This window comes from Amphiura filiformis, chromosome 6, assembly GCF_039555335.1.
Source record: "Amphiura filiformis chromosome 6, Afil_fr2py, whole genome shotgun sequence".
NCBI lineage: Eukaryota > Metazoa > Echinodermata > Ophiuroidea > Amphilepidida > Amphiuridae > Amphiura > Amphiura filiformis.
The window spans coordinates 62,804,958-62,829,427 of NC_092633.1; the positions used below are offsets into that span (position 1 = coordinate 62,804,958).

Consider the following 24,470-nt stretch of genomic DNA (forward strand, 5'->3'; position numbering starts at 1 on the left):
TAAAAATACAAAATTATAAATTTAATATTGATTCATATAACGTTGCTCTGTGAACGAGCCTGTCATGGCAGCGCCCATATGAATAACATGATGATGTTTAAATGTTTGCATGTTTGTTTATTTGGTTAAACCATGAAATGGACCTGTCATGCTATATTATACAATATGCAAGCTTCATTGGGCGATGATGATGCCTAGGCTGGGACTTATGTCTCAAAAGTTGTACATGTAGGTGATTGGATTTAGAGCCGAATTTTTTTTGTGTGTGTGATCCACACCTAAGTTTGGCATTCTTTTGTGGCGAGTGACATGGTCTTTCAATTCACGCCGAGTGTCCTTGACAGGCTTGACTATGCTGGCAGTGGTCATAAAAGAATTCAAAAGATAACCTCTGCCCCAATAATCCCAAGCTATTGTCTGAAACTGCACCTCGGAAGATGTAGGTATCCCAGGCAAACCTTAGTTAACACATTTGCTAGTCAGCGAAATTCGCTGAGACCGGGGCCCAAACACAATGCATATTTACATAGAAATTTGAATTTTTTTCGAGAATAGGTCGGTGAAGGAAACCTACATAAATATGTTTTCTATACTTCACTTGACCCAAATATATGATTTTTTATGGTGATAATCAAGTCGCATACATGGAATTATAGAGGATTTTGATAGCAGTTCCATTAAAAAAGCTGCTATCGCCATGAGACTAAGATCTAGAAACACCCCGAAATGCCGTTTTGGGGAATTTTGCTAGCTGAATCTTTTGATGAAAGTCAGTCTTTGACAAGATGTAATTTTGCTACGGAAAGTGCTATGAAAAAAAGGTTTTCAGTTTTGGCTTTGTTTACTCAAGGGCTTTAATTTGATATATAAAATGATGCAGTTTGATGGCAAATTTGAATTCACCTAGCATACCTAATGTATGGTAAGAACTCAGTCCTCAAATGATATAGGTATCATCGAAACCTCAGTTAAGGGGCGCAACACTAAATAAGCGTCCCATAGGATAACGTGTGATTTTGGCCTACTTGAGCGCCATTCCTGGCGTCCCTGCAATACTTGGCAAAATAAATTTGGTATCAAATTAAAGCTCTGTTTCTGTAGATTCCAAAACTTTTGTCGGCATATATCGATGACCGTTGACTTTTTTCGCTATTTTCGCGATGCAAAAAATATGGCCTAAAATATACTAAATTCACCACTCACATTTCAAAATCGGAAGTTGTCTTCATCCGCCACAGAGAATTGCTTTTGAGATAAAATGTCCGGTTTTTCTGCATGTTATCATTGAAGACACTTGTCGAATTCACATGAGCTGATATTGAGTGATTTAAAGTGAACATGTCGGTAGATATGGTCGCTACAATCTCATACTCACTATGGACTATATTAGCCAATTTCGTTCTTACATAAAATGCGTAGTGATTTAGTGTTGCGCCCCTTATAAGGATTTAAAAGTTTTCAAAATCCACATTTGTCACTTATTAATTAAATTAGAGAAAATTTGTAGCTCAACACCGAAAATTTCATGTCTCTGCGACATTTCGTTCAAGAGAAATGTTGTTTTAAAGATCAGTGCCGAAGCGGAAAATCGCATATTTCGACTTTTCCTCCAATATCTAGAGTTTGCACAAAACTCACTGAAACTAGTGACATACAACAATTTATGCACGTCTTTGAACCAAGTTTAATTTCTTTTCTAGATTATCTGTCTTGCCATTTTGTTTTGGAAAGCACTTGTTAATGAGTGTGAAGTACAAACACCCCCCTGTTTCAGTAGTAACAATTATGATCTTTTTGCATAGGCCTACTGAATATGCAGCAAAACGGCTTCATGCAGATTAACAATGCCTATTAACTTTAAAACCCATTTTTGAGCCTTTTTAAAGATTTTTGGATACAATTTCTAGACTTTGCAGGCGCCTGCTCGGCCAATAAAGCATTTTTCCCAATAATAATTCATCAGGGTGACTTTTCGTAATCCTTGTTTATCATCATGATTGAAATAGAACACATTTTATTACGCGCATTTCTTATTTTACGCTGAAGAATGTAAAAAGAACGCGTTCATAACGACGTGCCGTTACAAGGGGCGCAACACTAAATAAGCGTCCCATAGGATAACGTGTGATTTTGGCCTACTTGAGCGCCATTCCTGGCGTCCCTGCAATACTTGGCAAAATAAATTTGGTATCAAATTAAAGCTCTGTTTCTGTAGATTCCAAAACTTTTGTCGGCATATATCGATGACCGTTGACTTTTTTCGCTATTTCGCGGTGCAAAAATATGGCCTAAAAATATACTAAATTCACCACTCACATTTCAAAATCGGAAGTTGTCTTCATCCGCCACAGAGAATTGCTTTTGAGATAAAATGTCCGGTTTTTTCTGCATGTTATCATTGAAGACACTTGTCGAATTCACATGAGCTGATATTGAGTGATTTAAAGTGAACATGTCGGTAGATATGGTCGCTACAATCTCATACGCACTATGGACTATATTAGCCGAATTTCGTTCTTACATAAAATGCGTAGTGATTTAGTGTTGCGCCCCCCTTATAAGGATTTAAAAGTTTTCAAAATCCACATTTGTCACTTATTAATTAAATTAGAGAAAATTTGTAGCACAACACGAAAATTTCATGTCTCTGCGACATTTCGTTCAAGAGAAATGTTGTTTTAAAGATCAGTGCGAAGCTTGGAAAAAAATCGCATATTTCGACTTTTCCTCCAATATGCGAGAGTTTGCACAAAACTCACTGAAACTAGTGACATACAACAATTTATGCACGTCTTTGAACCAAGTTTAATTTCTTTTCTAGATTATCTGTCTTGCCATTTTGTTTTGGAAAGCACTTGTTAATGAGTGTGAAGTACAAACACCCCCCTGTTTCAGTAGTAACAATTATGATCTTTTTGCATAGGCCTACTGAATATGCAGCAAAACGGCTTCATGCAGATTAACAATGCCTATTAACTTTAAAACCCATTTTTGAGCCTTTTGAAGATTTTTGGATACAATTTCTAGACTTTGCAGGCGCCTGCTCGGCCAATAAAGCATTTTTCCCAATAATAATTCATCAGGGTGACTTTTCGTAATCCTTGTTTATCATCATGATTGAAATAGAACACATTTCATGACGCGCATTTCTTATTTTACGCGAAGAATGTAAAAAGAACGCGTTCATAACGACGGCCGTTACAAGGGGGCGCAACACTAAATAAGCGTCCCATAGGATAACGTGTGATTTTGGCCTACTTCGAGCGCCATTCCTGGCGCCCCTGCAATACTTGGCAAAATAAATTTGGTATCAAATTAAAGCTCTGTTTCTGTAGATTCCAAAACTTTGTCGGCATATATCGATGACCGTTGACTTTTTTCGCTATTTAGCGGTGCAAAAAATATGGCCTAAAAATATACTAAATTCACCACTCACATTTCAAAATCGGAAGTTGTCTTCATCCGCCACAGAGAATTGCTTTTGAGATACAATGTCCCGGTTTTTCTGCATGTTATCATTAAAGACACTTGTCGAATTCACATGAGCTGATATTGAGTGATTTAAAGTGAACATGTCGGTAGATATGGTCGCTACAATCTCATACTCACTATGGACTATATTAGCCGAATTTTGTTCTTACATAAAATGCGTAGTGATTTAGTGTTGCGCCCCCTTAACACATTTGTTAGTCAGTCAAAATGGCCTAAACCGGCAATACAAATTTACATTGAAATTAAAAAGAAGCTTTTTAAGAAGGAAACCTTCATAAATATGTTGTCTATACTTCACTTGACCCAAATATATGATTTTTTTTGGTGATGAGAGACTACGCACATGGAATTTCAGAGATTTTGATAGCAGTTCCATTAAAAAAGGTGCTATCGTCATGAGACTAAGATCTAGAAACACCCCGTAATGCTGTTTTGGGAATTTTGCTAGGAGAATCTTTTTGATGAAAGTCAATCTTTGACAAGATGTAACTTTGCTACGGAAAGTGCTATGACAAAAAGGTTTTCAATGTTGGCTTTCTTTACTCAAGGGCTTTAATTTGATATATAAAATGATGCAGTTTGATGGCAAATTTGAATTCACCTGGGATACCTAAATGATAGTCATATAACGACAAAAAGATAAGTGACTGACTATCATTGAGGACTGAGTTCCGCAGTCTAATCCACAGCTAGACTGCGGAACTCAGACCAGTCCTCAATTATAGTCAGTCACTTATGCTTCCGTCAATTGCAAGCCCGGCTACCAGGGACCCGGGCACTGTAGACACAATACCCGGGACTGTCACCCTGAAATTACCAGAAAGTACGTCCCCGGTACCCGGGACTGTACCCGGGATGTACAATCAGTCGTCCCGGTAGCGGGGCCATGAAAATACTTAAATTTTGGATTTGCTGATTAAAAACATTGAAAATTTAATACAGCACTTTGAAACCCGGCTGGCATGGGCGGGGACAGTACCGGGGGTTTCGCCCACAATTTGTGCCCGGTACCGGGACAATACCGGGGCATAGCGGGATTATTACAATTGCCTTTGGTAATCTCCCCCGCTATGTCCCCGCTGTGCCCGGGTCCCTGGTAGCCGGGCTTGCAATTGACGGAAGCATTATCTTTTGGTCGTTATATGACTATCATTTGAGGACTGAGTTCTTACCATACATCTTCCGAGGTGCAGTTTCAGACAATAGCTTGGGATTATTGGGGCAGAGGTTATCTTTTGAATTCTTTCATGACCACTGAAGCAAAGTCAAGCCTGTCAAGGACACTCGGCGTGAATTGAAAGACCATGTCACTCGCCACAAAAGAATGTCAAAGGTCACCCGACACCAATTTGGTGTACTTCCGCGCCTCAGAAAATGATGTTTAAGGTTTAGGACTAATCCACAGCCTCATCCCCCCACTTTTCTCAAAAAAAGTTGAGATTTTTATACCACTGGATACCTCTGGCTACATAATGTTTATGTACCAAATATTTCTTGCAGATTAATTCGTTTACCAAAAAATATCGCCAAATTTGAATTTCGTTCTGGTATACCAGAACGAAATTACAACAGTGGCCTATGGAGCAGTGTAATACACTAAATCATGCATAACTCGCAAGCGCAAAATCGGAATCAACTGAAATTTTGGGAATAAGCTTTTTTCGCGGATATCTACTGAAAAATGTCATAAAAAGATGATGCTAGGATCACGAAATAGTTTATAATAGAACTACAAATATCATATTCTGTCGGTCGGACATCCGGGCATGAACCGGCTGACAATAGCATTGGAGTGAAAACAACATTCGCATTCACTGAACTCTGGAGTGTATTACAAGCTATGACACTATTGTGCCAGGTTCGACTCTCTGGTCTGCACATAAAAATATGCGATAAGTTGTTTTCACTCCAATGCATGAATGGATGTGACGTGGCCCCGACCAAGAGAATTCATATTAAAATTCACATTAAAAGCATCCATCCATCCATCCAAGTTGTGCTCATTAAGTCTAGGTTGGTGATGGCACCTGATGAAGGAGACTCTACCGACGTGACAGTAGCCCGAGGTACTCACACCTCCGTCACTACGAATACGATTTCCACTGGCCTTCTTCATAACAAAGGTCTGAGGCTCCCATGCATATCTGGTCCAGGGTACACAGTATCCATTTTTAAAAAACAAAATATCACTTCTTACTGTTCCTCACATGAAGATAAGACTTAAACAAAACATAGGCTATTTGGTGCATGTGTAGACTATGCCATAGTCTATTTTTGATAAATAAAAGCATGTTAATCATGATGAAAGCATTCAGTTGAACTCGAAATTATACTGATATTTATTACATCAAAATATATACTAGTATTTAGTATAAAATTGTTATGAAAAAGTTTATATAATCATATTAGTGACAGTAAAAGTAAATTGTACGTAGGCTTATATTATTGAATGTAACATAAATTGCAACATAATGTCATAATTGTATTGGCACTTCACTGAACAATTCTGATTTTAAAATCTCCAAGTTTATTAATCGCGAAATTCCAGGTTCAAAATAGACTATGGACTTCCAATTTTAAACGCGATTTTGCGTGGGCAAAGTCCCTGACACTCACACTGTCAATCACACTTGTTTATCAATCAAATTTAACCGCAAGCAAATACAATACGCGCTCATGCACTTAGTGACGCGTTCATGCAATTACACCACACAATGGCGGCAGACTTGTGTATCATGTAGTTATTAATGGTAATGATAGATACCCGGAGGATTTAAACCATAACGAGATCTGGGCGACCAATCACTAGCCAGATCCGTTTAATGATGCATTACATCATGGCCAATTTTAGTAGGCCAGATTTCCGACAATCTCATCCATAGAAGCTCATAGACAGCCGTGTTAAGCATCTCTGACCGCAATCCAATGTCAGTAGTCCACTTGGGGATCTAACAAACAGAGGGTGTAGGGTGACTAAAAAGATCAGATGTGAAAATCTATCATTATTGTGCACACATTAATTAAATCAAGAGTTTTAAGCTCAAATACAATACCCAGAGTATAATGCAGAATGGGCAAGTGGACTACGGGGTAGTCTAGTGCATGTGTGAAAAATTTGGGTACATTTGAAGGTGTAAAAATTACCAAATTTGTACTTTGTGACCGTATCGATCGTCACCATAACAAAAATTTAATCTCATAGAGATAAACACGGTCATGATGGTGGCGAGGAAATTGTATTTTTTTGCTGTGAATTTTTTGATGAAGAAAAGAGGTGCAGGAAGTATAGTGTTATTTTTAAGGATATCACAAAACTGAACATGTGAGTACATGTACTTTTATGAATGCAGGGTGAACCTTTGAAACTGCGACATGAGTTCAGTGCCGCTGCCTCCACTGGTGTAACTGACCAATCACTTTTATGTGACAAAGTTTTGTCTTCTGGCCACGGGTTGCAAAATTATTTTATTTTATTGTATGATTATCAGTGCATCATCTGTCCATCACTGTAATGTGTGCCATCAATTGATGAAATATATTTGATCCACAAAAGATGCATTATGTAATGCATGTGGATGCAGAGTAAATCCTAATTGTTTCTAAGATTGAATAATGTTGTATTTTATTCTGGGAGGTACTCAAGTTTGGCATGGGAAGGGGTGTGCCGCTGAAAATTTGAAAGTGGACCCATCAATATACCAATTTTTCAAGAAATTTGGACCCATCGATATACCAAAATTCAACATTTTCGGCCAAATTTAACACAAATTGTCTTATAATTAATTGTTACAACTTTTCCCCAAAATTTTGGGAAAATTTAAAGGGCTATTTTCTGAAAAAATTGAGGATATTAAAAAAAAGGACGCATCCATACCAAAATTGGCTAAGAAAAAGGGGTCATTGATATACCAAAAGGTCGAAAATGCTACACATGTTTACGGCATGTCCCCATATAGTCATTTGTATTGATATTGAATAATGTTGTATTTTATTCTGGGAGGTACTCAAGTTTGGTTTGGGTAGGGGTGTGCCGCTGCATGAAATATAAAAAAGGACCCATCCATATAACAAAATTGACCAAGAAAATGAGGTCATTGTATATCAAAAGCTCAAAAATGCTACCCACATTGGCGGCATGTCCCAATATTGTCATTTGCACTGACCCCCCCCACTTGGAGGCCTGGATTTTATTATATTGCTTTGGCCAGTTCATCTAATTAGGCCCACCTAATTACTAAATGGGGTTTGTTCTTTATTCACAGATGGATAGTCTAACTCAAGAAACACTCCATAAAATACAATCTGTTGTCATTGACCAAATAAGAAAAGAACCAGTGAAGAGTGTCGACCACATTACAGAAAGGATAAGTTATCAAGACTTTTTTGTCAAATATCTTTTGCCGAATAGACCTTGCCTATTGTCTTCATATGTCACTGCAAAGTGGAGGAGTGTAAAGGAATGGGTCAAAGAAGATGGACAACCAAATCTGGACTTTTTGGCATCAAACTTTGGTAAATGTTTTTTTATTAATGTTTTAACCTATTTACTAAGAATATTAATACCTAACCTAAAAAGTGAGAATAAATTTCAGGGAATAGACTCTTTGAACTTGTATGTTATTTACCTGCCTGCATTATGATGATCTTTTTTGGCATACACATAGATGTAGAAGGGTTGTTCATTAGTAATGAAAGCCTTAATACTACATTTAACTATGGTAACATGAATTTTAAATGTACCTTTTATGGAGTAATTGAGGAAAAAATTAGGAAATTATAAAAAAAACTTAATAATGCAATGTTTACCCCAAGTTGTAAGTTGAAAAATAGGTATGTGCTGTGTAGCCTATATTGTTGGTGTAGTGTGCATGTTGGGTGCGTATGTGTGCGGGTGGTGTAAGGATCATTCCTGGATCAACCTTCATTTACATTTAGTCTTGTATTTTACAGGTGATGCTCTTGTGCCGGTAGCAGACTGCAATAAAGTGCAATATTATGCCCAACCGAAAACAGACATGAAACTTGTCAACTACATTGAGTACTGGAAGGACCATATCAGCAAAGGACACAAATCCAAGGAGGGATGCTTGTATCTCAAGGATTGGCACTTTGTTCAGTAAGGTCATTGTTTGTATTAAGGTTAGCAACTATTTTAAATTGTTGCGATTTGGTAGTTCGCAGCATCTTGCGAATGGTAGGTAGGTTTGGCATAAATTGCATTGCTCAATTCATAGCGAGTGTGTAGAAGAATCCAAATATCAAAGATATCCTTTGTAGATCCTGTGGTTCTTGAGTAATGTTGTAAAAAGGGCTCAAACAACAACACTTTTGTAAAACGTACATGACTCATTAGCAACAATAAATTAAGCAAGTTTTCAAAGTATATGATTTGTAGAATGCACTCTTGCAAAACATCAAAGTGTTATTTTTCAATAATATATTGATTTAGATGATGACAATCGATTTTTTTTGGTTGCTTCGACCAACAATATCTCGTCCACCCTTAAGGGGGTACTACACCCCTGCCCAATTTTGTGCCTATTTTTGGATTTTTCTCAAAAACTATAGCGGATTGGTGACAAGTAAGATATGTATATTATAGGGGCAAGGACTACAACTACTGCACTGGAAATTTCATTTCAGCACAGACAACAGTTGTGGGGTTACAGTCAAAAAGGGGGGAAAACCAATATTTGATCAATAAATCAATAACTACTTGCCTTGAGTTGCTGAATGTTCACTGCAGTAGTTGTCGTCCTTGCCCCTATAATATACATATCTTACTTACCACCAATGCGCTATAATTGTTGAGAAAAATGCAAAAATAAGCACAAAATTGGCCAGGGGTGTAGTACCCCCTTAAGGCAGTTTGCTTCCCAATTAAACTGCAGTATATTCTTGTAATTAACTATATTTTGAATTTATTAATTTGAGTAACTAAGCTTATATTGGATGTTGATTTTATATACTGTTTGGGTATGATTTATAGTGCGCTACGCTTTGGGTACAACGCCTAGACGTTGATCCACAAGCCTCAGCACACTTTACAGGTTGTCGCTGACCACTCACGGCCCACATCATTCCACAAACCATTAAACAACAATTCAGGGACTTTGCAGCTTCAAGAGCGCACACCCTAGGCATTCCACAAATAACCATCGCAACCAGGATCAGCTCCCCGAGTTTCGTACGGGTTACAACGAGACAAATTAGCAGTAAGTTCCTTGTCCAGGGGAATTTCAAGCTTACTCAATTTTTCCACGAGAGTGTACTAGGCACCGCCAGGGTTCGAACCCACAACCTCTCGCACCATAGTCGAACGCCTTATCGATTGAGCTAACAATGGTACAAGCAGAGCTACAATTTGGTTTGAGGATGGGTGCTATCTCCCCTGTTAAATTATTCAAAAGTGTAGCTTAATTCTGGGTGATAACAGCCAAATTTAGGCTCCCAGCCCCTGGTAAGTTAGGCATTTTTCAAATTCCCCTGCGAGCTGCGACTGTGAGCTGTGTCCAACTCATTTATATCTACACTCCTGGAAAAAATGTATTAGGACACTTGCTGCATCATGCTCTGTGTTTGTCTCATCATTCATGTAATTGTTACTTGGTGTTTTTCAAACAATGTTGTGAATGTAGCTTGAATCCGTCTTGAAGCCATATTCCTCCTCACCCACCAATCAGTGTTTATTGGGCCCAACAACATTAACATTGTATGGGGGACAGGGGTCCATTTTCATCCATGGTTCTGAAGTACCCTGAGACTTTTTCCAGGATTGTAGCTGGCTCTGTCAGTTCATATTTACACAATAAGTTTCTCACATTCCTTTTCCTATAATAGTGTGTTCACTGAGTACCAGGCCTATGAGACACCTATTTACTTCACATCTGATTGGCTTAATGAATTTTGGGATTTGCGGTCAGATAGAACCGATGATGACTACAGATTTGTGTACATGGGACCCAAAGGGTCGTGGTAGGTAGAGTCATTATTGTACAGGGTCTGACTTAGGTCTCGGTTTTCTAATGGGCTGCTGGGCCAGTGAAATTGTAAAGCTACTGACTTTTGAGTGACATCCAACTCCAAGTAAATTCCATCTCCCATTTGGGGAGTTGTCCTCATGATCTAAAGCATTTGTCTTAAGCATGACATGCTTGCTTATGTTCCTGTTCAGTGTTCACTGGTCTTCTTCTTTTTAGGCATTGGGATTGATGGGCCCATATAATTAATGAGAAAAGGTTCATTTAGATGAATAATCATGTTGGGTCTCTTGGTGCAGCCAACATGGTTCAAAACATATTACCAATCCCCTAGGTACAGCCATGAAATGTCCATGTTTGCACTAATCAGCAGTTTTTCAGCACTCCATGGGGAATACACACAGCCATCCAGACAGAGCATCAAAAAGCTTGGAAGTGCAATCACTGTATACAATTCCCAACTTGGGAAGAAAGAATAGATCAACAAAAAAATCTGAAAAAATTAATATAAATTACATAGAAGTAGTCTAGAAACTGTCCCAAAGGGCCATCGTATATCTTGTCTCATATCATCTAAAAAATCTACTGGTGGATGGGCCAGGTGTGCATTGTTGAATATTATCAGGCCCAATGCAAAATCTGCTGTCTCGGACTGCCGGTTTAAATAGATTGAAAATTAAATTTGTTATGTAGCGCTATACGATCAGTCTAATTTGAATCTTTTTTCTAGTTGTCAAAATGAAATCAAAATATAAAATCAATCAAACAGGGAACTCTGCCCGTTTTATAAAAAGTATTGAGGACAGTATTTCAAAAGAGTGGGATATTGAATGCAAAAATGTGAAGAATTGATCTCAAACTTAATATACAATATGCAGCATGGGTTTTTAAGGTTCTGCTTTTCACACGATCATTATCTTTTGGATTTAAAAGAAATTTTGTTTCCTTGTGTAGGACTCCATTTCATGCAGATGTGTTCCGGTCATTCAGTTGGTCAGCTAATATTTGTGGACGTAAAAAGTGGCTCCTATTTCCTCCAGGTGAAGAGAGGCATCTCAAGGATCACCTTGGTAATCTACCATATGATGTCACTTCCTGTGAACTGCATGATGGGAAGAAATATCCCAACTATAAGAATGCATGCCAACCATTTGAAGTAGTTCAGGAAGCAGGGGAAGTCATCTTTGTGCCCAGTGGATGGCATCATCAAGTTTACAATCTGGTAAGTTTGATTTGTATGCACATATTTAAGATAAAACATGTTTGGATCTCCAATGCTTTATAACATTTTTGCGTGTATGATCAATTAGAATTAATATAACATGCAACATAAACCGTATTTTGTGTTTCCTTATTTCAGGAAGATACTATTTCAATCAATCATAACTGGCTCAATGGCTGTAACATTGATATCATGTGGGAATTCTTGCAACAAGAATTGTGTACAATACAAAAGTCTATCAGTGATTGCATAGATATGGAAGGATGGCATAACCAATGCCAGGTCAGTATGTGTGCATGTTTTTTGTGTGTGTGTTGTGGGCACAATTGTGTTGCATACGAGGGCACACACATGTGAGAAATCTGTGTGTAACTAGATGTCCACTGTATATAGAGTGTAGCATCAAAACAAATTATTAATAACATCATCAGAGGTGTAGGGTAATTACAACTTAAACAGTCGATCCATGATGACTGATGAGGTGACTGAAACACAAATGTGTGTGGTAAAAGGAATGTTTTAAACAGTTCTCAACAAAATAGTGACTTACTTATAATATTTCACCGCCACATCTGTGGGACTTCATTAGATTGTGACTGCAGCGGTAAAGCTAATCATGTGACTCACAGGAACACACAGATTCATGTGACATAAGGATAAGTTTATATAGGGGGTGCAGGTAGTGTGTCCCTTGTTCTGGTTGAGGTCTTTGGTTAGCGGTGGTTACAAACAGGTGTGGGGTGTGTGTGTCAGTCAGATGCAAACGACTACAAACTATTATTAACAATGTTTTCCTTTTCCTTCTTTTTTCTTTACAGTTGATCATGAAAGCCAGTACTGGAATTGATTATGCAGAATTCTTTCTCTTTTTACACATCATTGCTTCTCATAGACTCCAGTTGCTTAGAAGGTGTTCCAGACAAATGTCTGAACAGGTCGTTTCCAAATCATCTGATCTAGATCAACTGAAACATGACAATACCCATGACGACGACAGTGTAAGCAAACTGAACTATGAGCATACAAAATCCCTTGAAGTGTGCAAAACTCAAAAACTTTCTGGTGAATTGCCTACAACTGAAAATAGTAAAAGCCTGTGTGAGGATGATACATCTACACACCTGTTGTCTGGCACATTTGAAAGCATGGCTATTAATGAAATATCTGCATGCCAAAGATTACCTGATTCAAGTCAAGAGAGTGTTTGGCATGCAGTGTTTGATATTGATCAGGTCAAGAAAATTCTAGAATGTCTGATGAAGAATGAGGAGTTCCAAGAACTTGAAAATAATGTGTTATGTGATGATCCAAAACAAATTTACAGAAATATCTGTGATGCATTGAATGAGTACTCCCTGTAAAGTGTACTTAAATGATTGTGTTATTAAGGGCTGGGGTATGAACGTTTGGATAGTATTTATTTTGGGACATCAGAGCACATCAGACATATCGAATTGCATTCTGAATACGAAGAATGTCATTCTGATATCAAATAATTTTGATTTTTTGAAATTCGCAATTTAATACACATTTTATGGCAAATCATTAAAATTGATATTTTGATATTTAACAGTACTTGAAGTAAACTTTAGAAATCTGATGATTTATACTTAAAGTGTATGTAGGTAAAATGAAAATCCGACGATCAATTGAAAATTTTGACCTTTCGTATTGAAGATATGAAATCCATATCTTCAATATGAAAGGTCAAAATTTTCAATTGACCGTCGGCTTTTCCTCCCTGCTACATACACTTTAAGAATATAACATTAGATTTATATAATTTACCGAGGACTGTTATATATCAAAATTTGAAAAATATCAAATTTTTATAATTTGTCATAAAATTTGTATTATATTGTGATTTTCAAAAATGAAAATGATTTGATATCAGAAAGACATGCTTCAGTATTCAGAATGCAATTCGATAGGTCTGAGGTGCTCTCATGTCCCACAAAAAATACTGTCAAAACGCAATAAACGCTCATTTTAGATCCCTTAAAGTGTGGTTTTATAATACACAAAAATGAGTGCAACACGTAACACTAAGGCAATAGTTACAATATTAAACAAACAAGATGATGATCAATTGCAGGGGTACTACTGTTAAAGTGAAAATTTTCACGATACATTTATTTTCGCGCTTTTCCCGTTCCAAGCTGCTAAAATAACAACACACAAATATATTCCTTTTGTAATTGTATATAAGTCAATTTAAGAAAACTTAGAATCACAAATTAAAAAACAAAGGAAACAGTTCAAAATTGGCAAAGCGTGAAAAATTAATCGTGTGAAAATTTCCACTTTTACAGTAGCATGTTTAGTACAGAAAAGGGCCTATCTGCAATAGCTGCCCTATAGACATTTGACAATTTCTGCATTTTATTTTGCACACATCTGACACCTGGCAGCTATTGCAATAAGGCTTCTTGCATTAACTTTCAAAATAATTCTACAGATGGATACATTTTTTTCTGTACTTTGTGATACCTCAACATTTTTACAAGGTTCAACTCCTCCCTACTCAAGCAGGCTCAGTGCAAGTAATTTAAAAGTGGTGCTGCGCTCGCAATATACGATCCAATTTGAGCACAGTGAGTGGAGCTTTAAATGCTCCAGGGGCCCGCATAAGGTCCCTTGAAAATTTTTGTTTCTGAATGCGCTTAGAGGCCATTTCCTATTGTTTTTTCAACAAAATTGCGTATATTCTAAGCTTAAGTTAAGGCCAAAATAAGGTCCCGGTTTTGTGTGAGATTGGCAAATCACTGTATGATTATTGTAATTTCCCCCGATTTAAGCGCAGCGAGCGTAGTTATAGTCTATAAATCTACCTCGAGTCACCGGCACTAGCTTTGAAGTTCAGTATGGTGTTCTGCGTTAGCTTAGCGTTACTTAGTGCGAATGGTGCGTGTACATACTTTTTATGTGCGTGTCTGCATGATCAACGTGCCGCATATGTACACGCAAGAAACCATGCTTTAAATATAGGAGAAATAATTTTTTCTAATACTTTTTTTTCTGCTTTGCTCAAAACTGGCGCGGCAATTGCCGGCCCTGTTAAGTTCTTAGGAACATGCAAAATGCAATCACCATTTTTAACATGTCAAGTTTGTTCATAGGGATCTACTGATCCTTTGGTTTGTTCTTGTAGTCAAGGGCAAATGAAGAAAATTATCATAACCCAGTCAGAGGTTTGTGCTGGTCTGATCAGTGGCGTAACCAGACATGACCTTTTCGGGGCAAGATTTAAAATTTCCCAATTTCTGATCATAAGTTGTAGTATTTATGTGCGAGCCTAATATTTTCCTATTTCTTGCTCTTCTTCCCAGTGTTTTTGTTTGGGGGGCACTGGTTATGTCAATGGGTCTGATATAACTTTAATCATGTTGAGTTTATATTTAAACATGCCAATATTGAAATGTGCAATAAAGTATGAACAATGGTACTATGGTCTGTAGTTATTATTACCTTTTTTTTTACAAGTGGGGTTTAACACATTAAAGGATAGTTGTCAAAATGCAGGATTTGTTGATGATCTTATGAACAATCCACTGCTTAACTTTTTCTGGTAGGGGCATACCCAGGTTTTTGTTGGAACCAACAAATTTTAGACAAAGTGGACATGACAAAGACCTATTTGGGGCATTGGGCCACACATCCAGATATATCCTAGGGTCTTTATGGACTGTCGTGGTGTAAAAATATCTATTCACAGTAAGTTCAGTAAACCTCTTGATTGAAATTGTGCCAACTCTACATACCCCCACACAGTTGCAAGATCTACTCCTGGTTCCAGAAGTATACAGCACTAATTTATTTGGAATTAAAACAAGTATCTTGTTGAGATGAAACATCAAAGACTAATCTCAATCTATGCAGATTTGGCCTAGAATTATTTATTAAAATAACAAAAGACTGAAATTGGAGTGGTATTCTGATTGCAATTTGTGCCAAGTCTGTACAAAAGCATGCAAATTAAAGGTTTTGTCCATTTGTTTGTTTGTTGTTGTTTTGTTTTTGTCTCTTTTTTTTTGACCAAAAATTAAATATGTAATTTATACATTTATTCCCAGTTTAAGTACTTAGCTATATTTCATCTGAAAAACAATATTGATTTTTTTTTAATTCAGGAAAAAAAAGTTTAGCTCTGCTAATGCAGCCAGTCTAGCCCTAGCCTCTCTTTCAAGTTCTAGGGCCAAATTTATGTTTTGGGCAAACACACAAGCAATATTTATGATGGCGCTACACTAGCTGCCATACAGTAACGGGTAAAGAGTTGCCACGTTGATTCAAATTGAATTGACGCTGGCTTGTCATCAGAAAGTTCTCCTGTATTGAAAAAAGGAGGATTAAAACAAAATATACTGACATGTTAGGCCGAGGGTATACTCAGTTTAGTTTACTGTCTAGCCCTACTATGTAGGGCCTTTTGACAGTGGCAATCCTTAAAAATGCTATACCCAAAAAACTGCTTGTCTTTTTCGAGGTGGAGCGGTCTTTGCCTTTTTGGTTCTCTGAGTACATGCCCGAGTACATGGTGTTTAATCTTTAATAAAGGCTCGGCCTATAGGGGCTAATACTGTCTTGTCCCTCAGTTCTACATTAAAAAAAATCATATCGCAAGAATAGACCTATTAAACAAGTTTTCAAGCTATCAAAAACACAAGTAGGTGGCCTATAAAATCTGAAATTTCAAAAATATTAGATCATGCCAACTCGGTCACAAGCCGCCTAAGTTGTAAATTAGGTTGTAACCGGTTGTTGATACCTGCCCAGTGTCCAGAACAGCAGAATTGGGTGAAACTGAAAGGACATCATAAAATAAGAAAATTGTCAAACATAAGGGATCTTCACAATGAATATTCCTTCACAATCACACAGTCCCACTACCAATCAATCAGTCTAATGTTCTTATCCAGGTCCAGATCTTACAACTGTGTGATGGCTTCAGTGCAGTTTTCAATGAAATGATAATGACAAGGCCAAATAAAAAAATCAATTTGTTTTGTGTCCACCTCCCTCCTCACTTTCTGGGATCACTCCAGATCTGAGACGAATATTTAGGTATATTCGTCTCAGCTTCAGATCTTTATTTTTCAATTATCATATTTTTAAATTTTAATGCTCACAAGTTTATTAGTCAGTGCATGAATCACTTTTCCAAAATGGGGACATGAAACAAATTTTAAATTTTATGTGGCCTAACTTTGTATTTTAAAAAATCGTGGATTATCATAAATATATTTAATATTCTAATTCAAATGAAACAGTGAATTATATTTTGTATTAATTACTTTTGGATTGATGATATTCAGGAAAAGAAAGTTAGGGACCGCTCACAAACACTTGTTAGGGGGGACGGATGCATAAAGAGAGCCCTTAAAAGTTGTGACCCTCCTGTGGGGGCTGAAAAAATTACAAATTTTCCTGAGAAAACTGAAGCTAATTGAGTTTATATGCTTTTCTATGGGGTTGACCCATAATTTTCATGTCAAAAAGTGGGGCCCTGACGTTTTGAGGTCTGAAAAGGGGGGCCCCAAAAATTTTGATGAAATTTTTTTGCATCAGTTCTCCCCCTCCTTTTTAATAAAAATCCACAACACGATCACTTTGGAAGCTTTTGGATTTGCATCAAGTAACATTTTAGGAATGAGGAAAAGAAACTGGCAACTATGCTTTTCACTTCTGACATCGAGCTAGTTGCTGAGCTGATTGATTGCAATACACAGGCGTGGCAGAATTAAGATTTAAAGCTAAAAAGAAGGCACAATTCAGTGGAAATTGCGATTTCTTTTAAGGTAAGACAAGATCGGATATTGTCAAAATGTTTCTAATTAATTATCAGAGTATCGTCTTACAGCAGGGGCCCAGGGGTAATCTATTTTAGATCGGAGCTTGGCGTTTCAGCGTTCGTAAACGGTGCAGAATTTTGCACCCTATATAAATTCATGAATTTGTATGTAAATAATGATTTTAAAATGTACCACAGACAAGAAAATATACAGACTAACCCCTTGCTTTGTATGCTAAGAATTCTTGCATATTATTCATGAGGCCTCATTGTTCAATCGTTCGTTGGTGACGCATGATGTGAGTGTGTGTATGTGTATAGCCTAGGTGAATTCAAATTTGCCATCAAACTGCATCATTTTACATATCAAATTAAAGCCATTGAGTAAAGAAAGCCAAAACTGAAAACATTTTTGTCATAGCACTTTCCGTAACAAAGTTACATCTTGTCAAAGATGGACTTTCATCAAAAAGATAGCTAGCAAAATTCCCCAAAACGGCATTTAGGTAGCATTCCTTACCTGAGCATGCGCAATATTCAGCCTCTCTCAGCATAGGGAAATCGCGCGACCGGCGCCATTTTGGAAATTCATTACCGGTAGGAAATTTTACGGCGATGTTTTTGAAAAAAATTTTTGGGGAATTAGATTGAGTTAAAAACAGTTCCAAAGCTTACAAGGTCAAGTCAAAAGGTTGAACTTGATCATAACCCGGAAGAGGTCAGATGATTCGCATGCGTGGTCGCGGCAAATTTTGGCGACTTTCTAGTGGGTTTGAAAGTGACGATTTCGATCTAATTGTTTTCGGAAATTACTCTCCAAATATCTAAATAACGGAGTTGAGCGGTAAGTTAAATGGAGCACGCGGTGAATAAATGTAGTTTTTGTACATAAAAATGTTTGGTTTGATGAGATTGGATGGATGCCTTGCTCAAAAAGTGAGTGAACTGGGGACTTTGTGTAGTATGAATTCGGCGACTTTTGCCAGTGAGTGAGCATGTTTAACCCGGCATGGTTTGTGTATACTAATTGAATGGGCTCATGCTGTGGATGCTGGGATAGATTCTCATTCTGTGCCGACTTTGAGTCGGGGGAAGAAGCAAATTTGGACCTTTCCTATTCCTATCCCATCATGCATAGCGCTAGCACTGTGGACACATCGGGTATGATGGCCGGGTGTGGGGGGACACACAGGCCGCTTTTTTTGGCCATTTTCCTATTTGATTTTCTAAATGTTCAAATTGATGGGGGGACGTAGTCTTATGACGCTACATCATGGGGGGGGGGGGTAACTTGAGCAGGAGTGACCCCATACTTTCTGATGATCAAGTGAACTGGCCCTCGAGTTTCCGCAATGATCTTTGGAATAGGGAGCATGCGCCAGCCAGTGCTCCAAAGGGTGCCTGCTCAAAGACAAAACTTACGCTGGGGGAGGGGGGCGGGGGGTTCATACTTGAGCAGGAGTGACCCCATTCTGATGATCAAGTGAACTGGCCCTCGAGTTTCCGCAATGATCTTCGGAATAGGGAGCATGCTGCATGCGCCAGCCAGTGCTCCAAAGGGTGCCTGCTCAAAGACAAAACTTACGCTGGGGAAGGGAGGGCGGGGGTTCATACTTGAGCAGGAGTGACCCCATTCTGATGATCAAGTGAACTGGCCCTCGCGTTTCCGCAGTGATCTTCGGAATAGGGAGCATGCGCCAGCCAGTGCTCCAAAGGGTGCCTGCTCAAAGACAAAACTTACGCTGGGGGCGGGCGGGGGGTTCATACTTGAGCAGGAGTGACCCCATTCTGATGATCAAGTGAACTGGCCCTCGAGTTTCCGCAATGATCTTCGGAATAGGGAGCATGCGCCAGCCAGTGCTCCAAAGGGTGCCTGCTCAAAACATTTTCCTGGGGAGGGGGGTGATCAGCTAGTGCTTATGATAATTAAACATTTTAAAGGGTGCCCCCTCAAACAAATTACCCCCCCCCCTTGTATCAGTGTAAAGGTGTACTCGGGTGGGTAGTATCAAAACCGTGAGTTTTTCAATGACAAAAAATAAGACACTTCAACACAAATTTCATCTTTTTGAATAGGTTTTTCTTTATTTTTGCATATGTGCTGTTGGCCCTCACTGTGGTTTCCCAGGGACTGCCTTTTGTCTCTACTGCTCTCCTTAAATCGGATATAGGAGAGTGATTTTTAGCTTTCCTTAGTTGACCATTTTCTCATTACATTTTATTGTAAATGTTCTAAACAGCTCTTGAAGGCTCTAGAAGAGCTATTCAATGCTCTCCTGCAAATTCCAAAGACAGTCCCTGGTTTCCATCCTCTGTCAAAGCTGGAATCTGCATCAGAAAACAGAAATAAAACAAAATGTTACTCATACATGTTCATTTAGTATATTAGGGGCTATCATTTTCTGTGGGCTCCCAAATTTACAAAAAGTCAGCATCAATAAAATTATAACCCCCTATTTCGGCAACAAAATTTTATGACCCCTCCCCACCACCCACTGATACACCTTACATGTACCCCCTGAAGAGGCTAAAATTGTATTCAGTCTTTTTGAATAAGATAAACACACTATCTGTGGTCATCTTGCAACTCCCTACATTTTGGTCATCAATTTTATGACCCCCCTATTTTTCTTTCCAAAAATTATGACCCCCCCTGTATATTTGGGACCCCTCCTTCCAAAGAAAATGATAGGCCCTTATGTTCACATCAATACAAATTCAATCAATCTAGGATTACATTTACAGTTCAGTACCGGTAAATAGCAAGTGCTTGTTTCTTAAAATTGTGTACAGTATGCACAGTATAGGCCTATAAGCATTTTAATATGTGCATGCACAAAAAGTTTGTTCAGGAAATTGGCTGAAAAATTGAGACATTCAAATTAGCATATCTCCGCAACCACATGTCGTATGACATTCATTTATGCCTCATCAGTTTTCTTTCATTTAGCTCTTTAATATGAGATTACTTTGATGAGAATCAAAAAAGTTCAATTTTTTTTGTATTATACCTAATTTAGGGGTGTTTCTAGATCTTAGACTTAGTCTCATGGCGATAGCAGCTTTTTTTAATGGAACTGCTATCAAAATCCCTCTAAAATTCCATGTGCGACTTGATTATCAGTCACCATAAAAAATCATATATTTGGGTCAAGTGAAGTATAGAAAACATATTTATGTAGGTTTCCTTCACCGCCTATTCTCGAAAAAAAAAAATTCAAATTTCTATGTAAATATGCATTGTTTTGTGTTTGGGCCCCGGTCTCTGCGAATTTCGCTGACAAGCAAATGTGTTAACTAAGGTTTGCCTGGGATACCTATGTATTCACAGTGATAGTCATCATAGTGACACTGACAGTGATAGTGTATTTAAACAAATGCAAATTGCCCCCGCCCCCCCCCCCCCCAGCCAGCATTAAAAAGCCTTGCATTTCTGGATCTGGTTGAGTTGGCAGCTTCAACTAGAAAAAGTCGTACTATCGCCAACTTTGGTGGAATTACTTTAGGTCAGGTCGAATGTGCGCAAAAAAATGTGAGAGTGTGAAAAAAAAACCTTTGCGAGCCGCCTCCTGAAGCTGTGCAGAGTTGGTGCCGTTGTGATGTCTTCCGTTAGCATTTCTGATTTCAATTCATGCATTTCCCATTTGCAATAGCTAGACTAGAGCTTACGCGAGACGTCTGGCTTTGAATGCACTCACCAATAGCTTCAAATCAAATTAAGCTATCGAAATCTAGCTAGTAGAAATTGATGAAGTATGATCCGACAGATCCGTGCATGCGTGTGTGTATGTACGTAACTTTTAAGGCAATGGAATCATGACAGGGCCTGTCAGGGGATCAGCATCACATCAAAAATGTTAAAATTGCACTTGAAATTCAAGTTTAGACATCAAAATATAGATAACCCTTGCTCTAAGCTAAGACTTTAATTAGCAAATAAATAGATCCAGTTGATAGGAAATGATTGATGCATTAACATGTCAAGCAACATCGCTTGGGAGATGAGATTTCTCCAACTCGCTCTTGCATCAGTGATTTGTATCGATTTTTCGGCTGCTCTGAAAACGGAACGTCGGAAGTAAATACTGAGCATGTGTGAGAATCAATTTTCTGCAAAAGCGATCGAGTATAAAAATTAAAATTTAGATTGTCATGCCATACGATCACCGCTCACCTGTGTGTGATTACAGAACTTAGAACTATATCTGAATGAAGTTTGTGAATTACCAGTATCAGGGTTCGTATTCGTTTAAAAATTTTGCGTAGCAGTTTTTGGCTAATTCATCATAATCAGGATACTTCCATATACTAAAGCACTATAAAAAGTGCTCTATACAAATGCAAAATTGGGTAGCAGTTACATGTACTTCAAAATGTGGAGCAAACTTCTATGCGATACAGCCGAATTCGAACCCTGACCGGTATATGAATTATATGAATGTGCAGTTCTGATCATACCATGCAGATAGCAGTGCATTATTAAATAATTAAATTTACGCTTTTTTTCTCTAATTTCTTTTTCTCTTTTTAGGATCCCAGGCGGTTGTTGATCAAATTCTGAAAAACTATTAGCAGGACGAGAGTAAAAGTCAACATGGCGACTCGTAAGATGAGTTTTTCACCCATGTTCAATGCCAGAGGTGATCTAAAACAGTGTTTGGAACTGAAAGGTAGAGGGAAAAATAAGCTGGAAGAAGTACCAGATGAAGTCCTAGCTGAAGTCAATATTATTGGTATAGATCTGACCAAGAATAATATCAAGGAGCTACCACCCAAGTTCAGGAATTTCAAAGATTTAGAAGAATTACATCTTACCAAGAACTCATTTGAGAAGTTTCCAGATGTTGTGTGTACATTAGTCAACCTGAGAGTATTGAAGATAGACTTCAACTCACTGAGATCTCTTCCACCACACATATCCAGGCTGGAAACGGTCAAGGAGTTGTGGCTGGATGGTAATGACTTTGAGCAGTTTCCTGAGGCAGTATGTGAGATGAGTGGATTAAGAGAGTTATACATCCGACAGAATAAGCTAACCACACTTCCACCGATCATCGGCAAAATGACACATCTGGAGATCTTCATCCTCAGTGATAATCAACTGGAGAGTTTGCCTGATGAGATCATGCAGTTGTCAGCGCTTCGTGAACTGTGGCTGCTCAGGAATAGGCTAACCACATTGCCAGCTAAACTAACGACAGGACTCTCAAATTTACAGAAGATTGAATTGACTGATAATGCGTTTGAAGAGGGATCACCGTTGCAAATAGCAATAGATGATGGTTTGGCTGCCATGAGAAGATATGAGCAAAGTCAATCATGAAGAGATGCACGCAAGTGTGGTATGTGAAATAAGGTGCGCATTAAGGAAAGAATTTGTGTAAAAATGCCTCTTGCTGAAGCTGTGCTGTACATGTAGCTTGAATGATTTGGTTTTCATATTATTAGGCATTTATTTGTAAGCTTTCATTTGTTTTCATTATGTTTATAGAACAGGTTGCATCCATGGGCAGTACATGGGTGACCAAGTTGAGTTTTCTCGTGAGCCAGAAAAGGAGCAGCACTCAGATCATCTGTTTTTCGTGTTCCTGCATATTTACAGGCTGGGAAATAAGTGAGGGCCAGAGGCTATTTGGCTCCCGTATAGCCCCAAAAGGCTCCTGGTTCACAACTCAAGGAAATACCTACGTGACCATGGGCCACCGATTTTGGTCATTTTGACTATTAATCAGAGTTGTGCATTTTGTTCATAGAATTTAGGTTATATTTCTTACATTCTCTGCCTGTTCATTTGGTTATTAAGGTATTTATCATAACATTGTCGAACATCAGTAATTATGTGCTTTCAAAATGGCCCCTGGTTCATTGAAATTAGCCCCTGGTTCCCTGTAAAACCACATGAACCAGGGGCTATTTGTTTTTACAAAGTAGCCCCTGGTCTGGCGCTTCTTATTTCCCATCCTGCATATTTATCTTTAGTGACTTGTTTTGTTTCGGGTACAAACAGAATATGAAATTAAAAAATAATCAAACTTACAGTTACCATGGTTTTATTCCTACCTGATTTAGGCTAATGCAAAATGTAATATGCCCAACTGCTGGACAGGTGTGATACATACTATGAACAGTTCTCCTTTAGAGGTATAAAGCCACTTTCCATTAGAGTGACAATCTATGAATGTTGACATTCAACCCATCTGAAATTGAAAAATAATCTGTAGTTGTGTTTCATACACATAAGATTTGTAGTATTTTGTTGTAAGTTACACAGTAAAAATGTCATTTTAATGTAATCATACAGGGACTTCAACCATTCTAGATTTAAACATAAATAATTTGATTATGATTAATGATCTATCATTTTCTAAAGGGTTTTCATCAGGGACTGTCTTTTGAGGAGAGCGAGAGCAATCACTCTCTACTGCTCTCCTTAAATCTGATATAGGAGAGTGATTTTTAGCTCTCCTTAGTTGACCATTCTCTCCTTACATTCTATTGTAACAACTCTCCTTGAAGGCTCCAGAAGAGCTATTTAATGCTCTCCTGCAAATTCCAAAAGACAGTCCCTGTTTTCATTAATTACAGATAGCCAAAGATTTAAGGTACGGTACCAGTTATTTTCACCCCTGTTACTATATCCTAAACAAAGACAGATCATGTCATTAGAACCATTAGCCGATAGCTGCATCTTTCAGATTCAAGACCTCCATCATTGAAATTGGTCAAGAAATAAAGACATGGTCATCCAAAATCCCAAGGAAATGCAAATTCAAAAGAACTTTGCAGATTGCTCCATTTGATGCCCTATTGACTTGCACACTTGAGCATTCTCAAACATGAGAAATAGTGTGGTGCTTTGCATTTGTTAGAATGTTAATTAGAATTGCAACTTTTGATTTTGTTCCTTCTTGGGTTTTTGTCTCGCTTGTCTCGCCTGAATGTTCAGGGAGAGACTTAGTAATCACTATGGTGTGTGTGTGTCCGT

The 24,470-nt window shown here is 38.0% G+C and overlaps 2 protein-coding genes across 4 annotated transcripts; both read left to right on the plus strand.

Moving 5' to 3' along the window:
- The first annotated feature begins 80 nt into the window (after positions 1-80).
- On the plus strand, positions 81-13,222 carry LOC140155782 (2-oxoglutarate and iron-dependent oxygenase JMJD4-like). Of its 2 annotated transcripts, none has more exons than XM_072178744.1 (7): positions 81-232; positions 7,755-8,004; positions 8,443-8,608; positions 10,333-10,467; positions 11,427-11,694; positions 11,833-11,976; positions 12,513-13,222. In XM_072178744.1, the coding sequence occupies exons 2-7, from the start codon at positions 7,755-7,757 to the stop codon at positions 13,053-13,055; spliced, it is 1,506 nt and encodes a 501-aa protein (XP_072034845.1). In that variant the 5' UTR covers positions 81-232; the 3' UTR covers positions 13,056-13,222. The 2 variants fall into 2 exon arrangements, with proteins under 2 accessions (XP_072034845.1, XP_072034844.1); XM_072178743.1 differs by having other exon boundaries at positions 81-228.
- Positions 13,223-17,379: 4,157 nt separating this feature from the next.
- Positions 17,380-23,195, plus strand: LOC140155783 (uncharacterized). Of its 2 annotated transcripts, XM_072178747.1 has the most exons (3): positions 17,380-17,492; positions 22,017-22,841; positions 22,977-23,195. In XM_072178747.1, the coding sequence occupies exon 2, from the start codon at positions 22,080-22,082 to the stop codon at positions 22,806-22,808; it is 729 nt and encodes a 242-aa protein (XP_072034848.1). In that variant the 5' UTR covers positions 17,380-17,492; positions 22,017-22,079; the 3' UTR covers positions 22,809-22,841; positions 22,977-23,195. The 2 variants fall into 2 exon arrangements, with proteins under 2 accessions (XP_072034848.1, XP_072034847.1); XM_072178746.1 differs by having other exon boundaries at positions 22,017-23,195.
- The last annotated feature ends 1,275 nt before the right edge of the window (positions 23,196-24,470 follow it).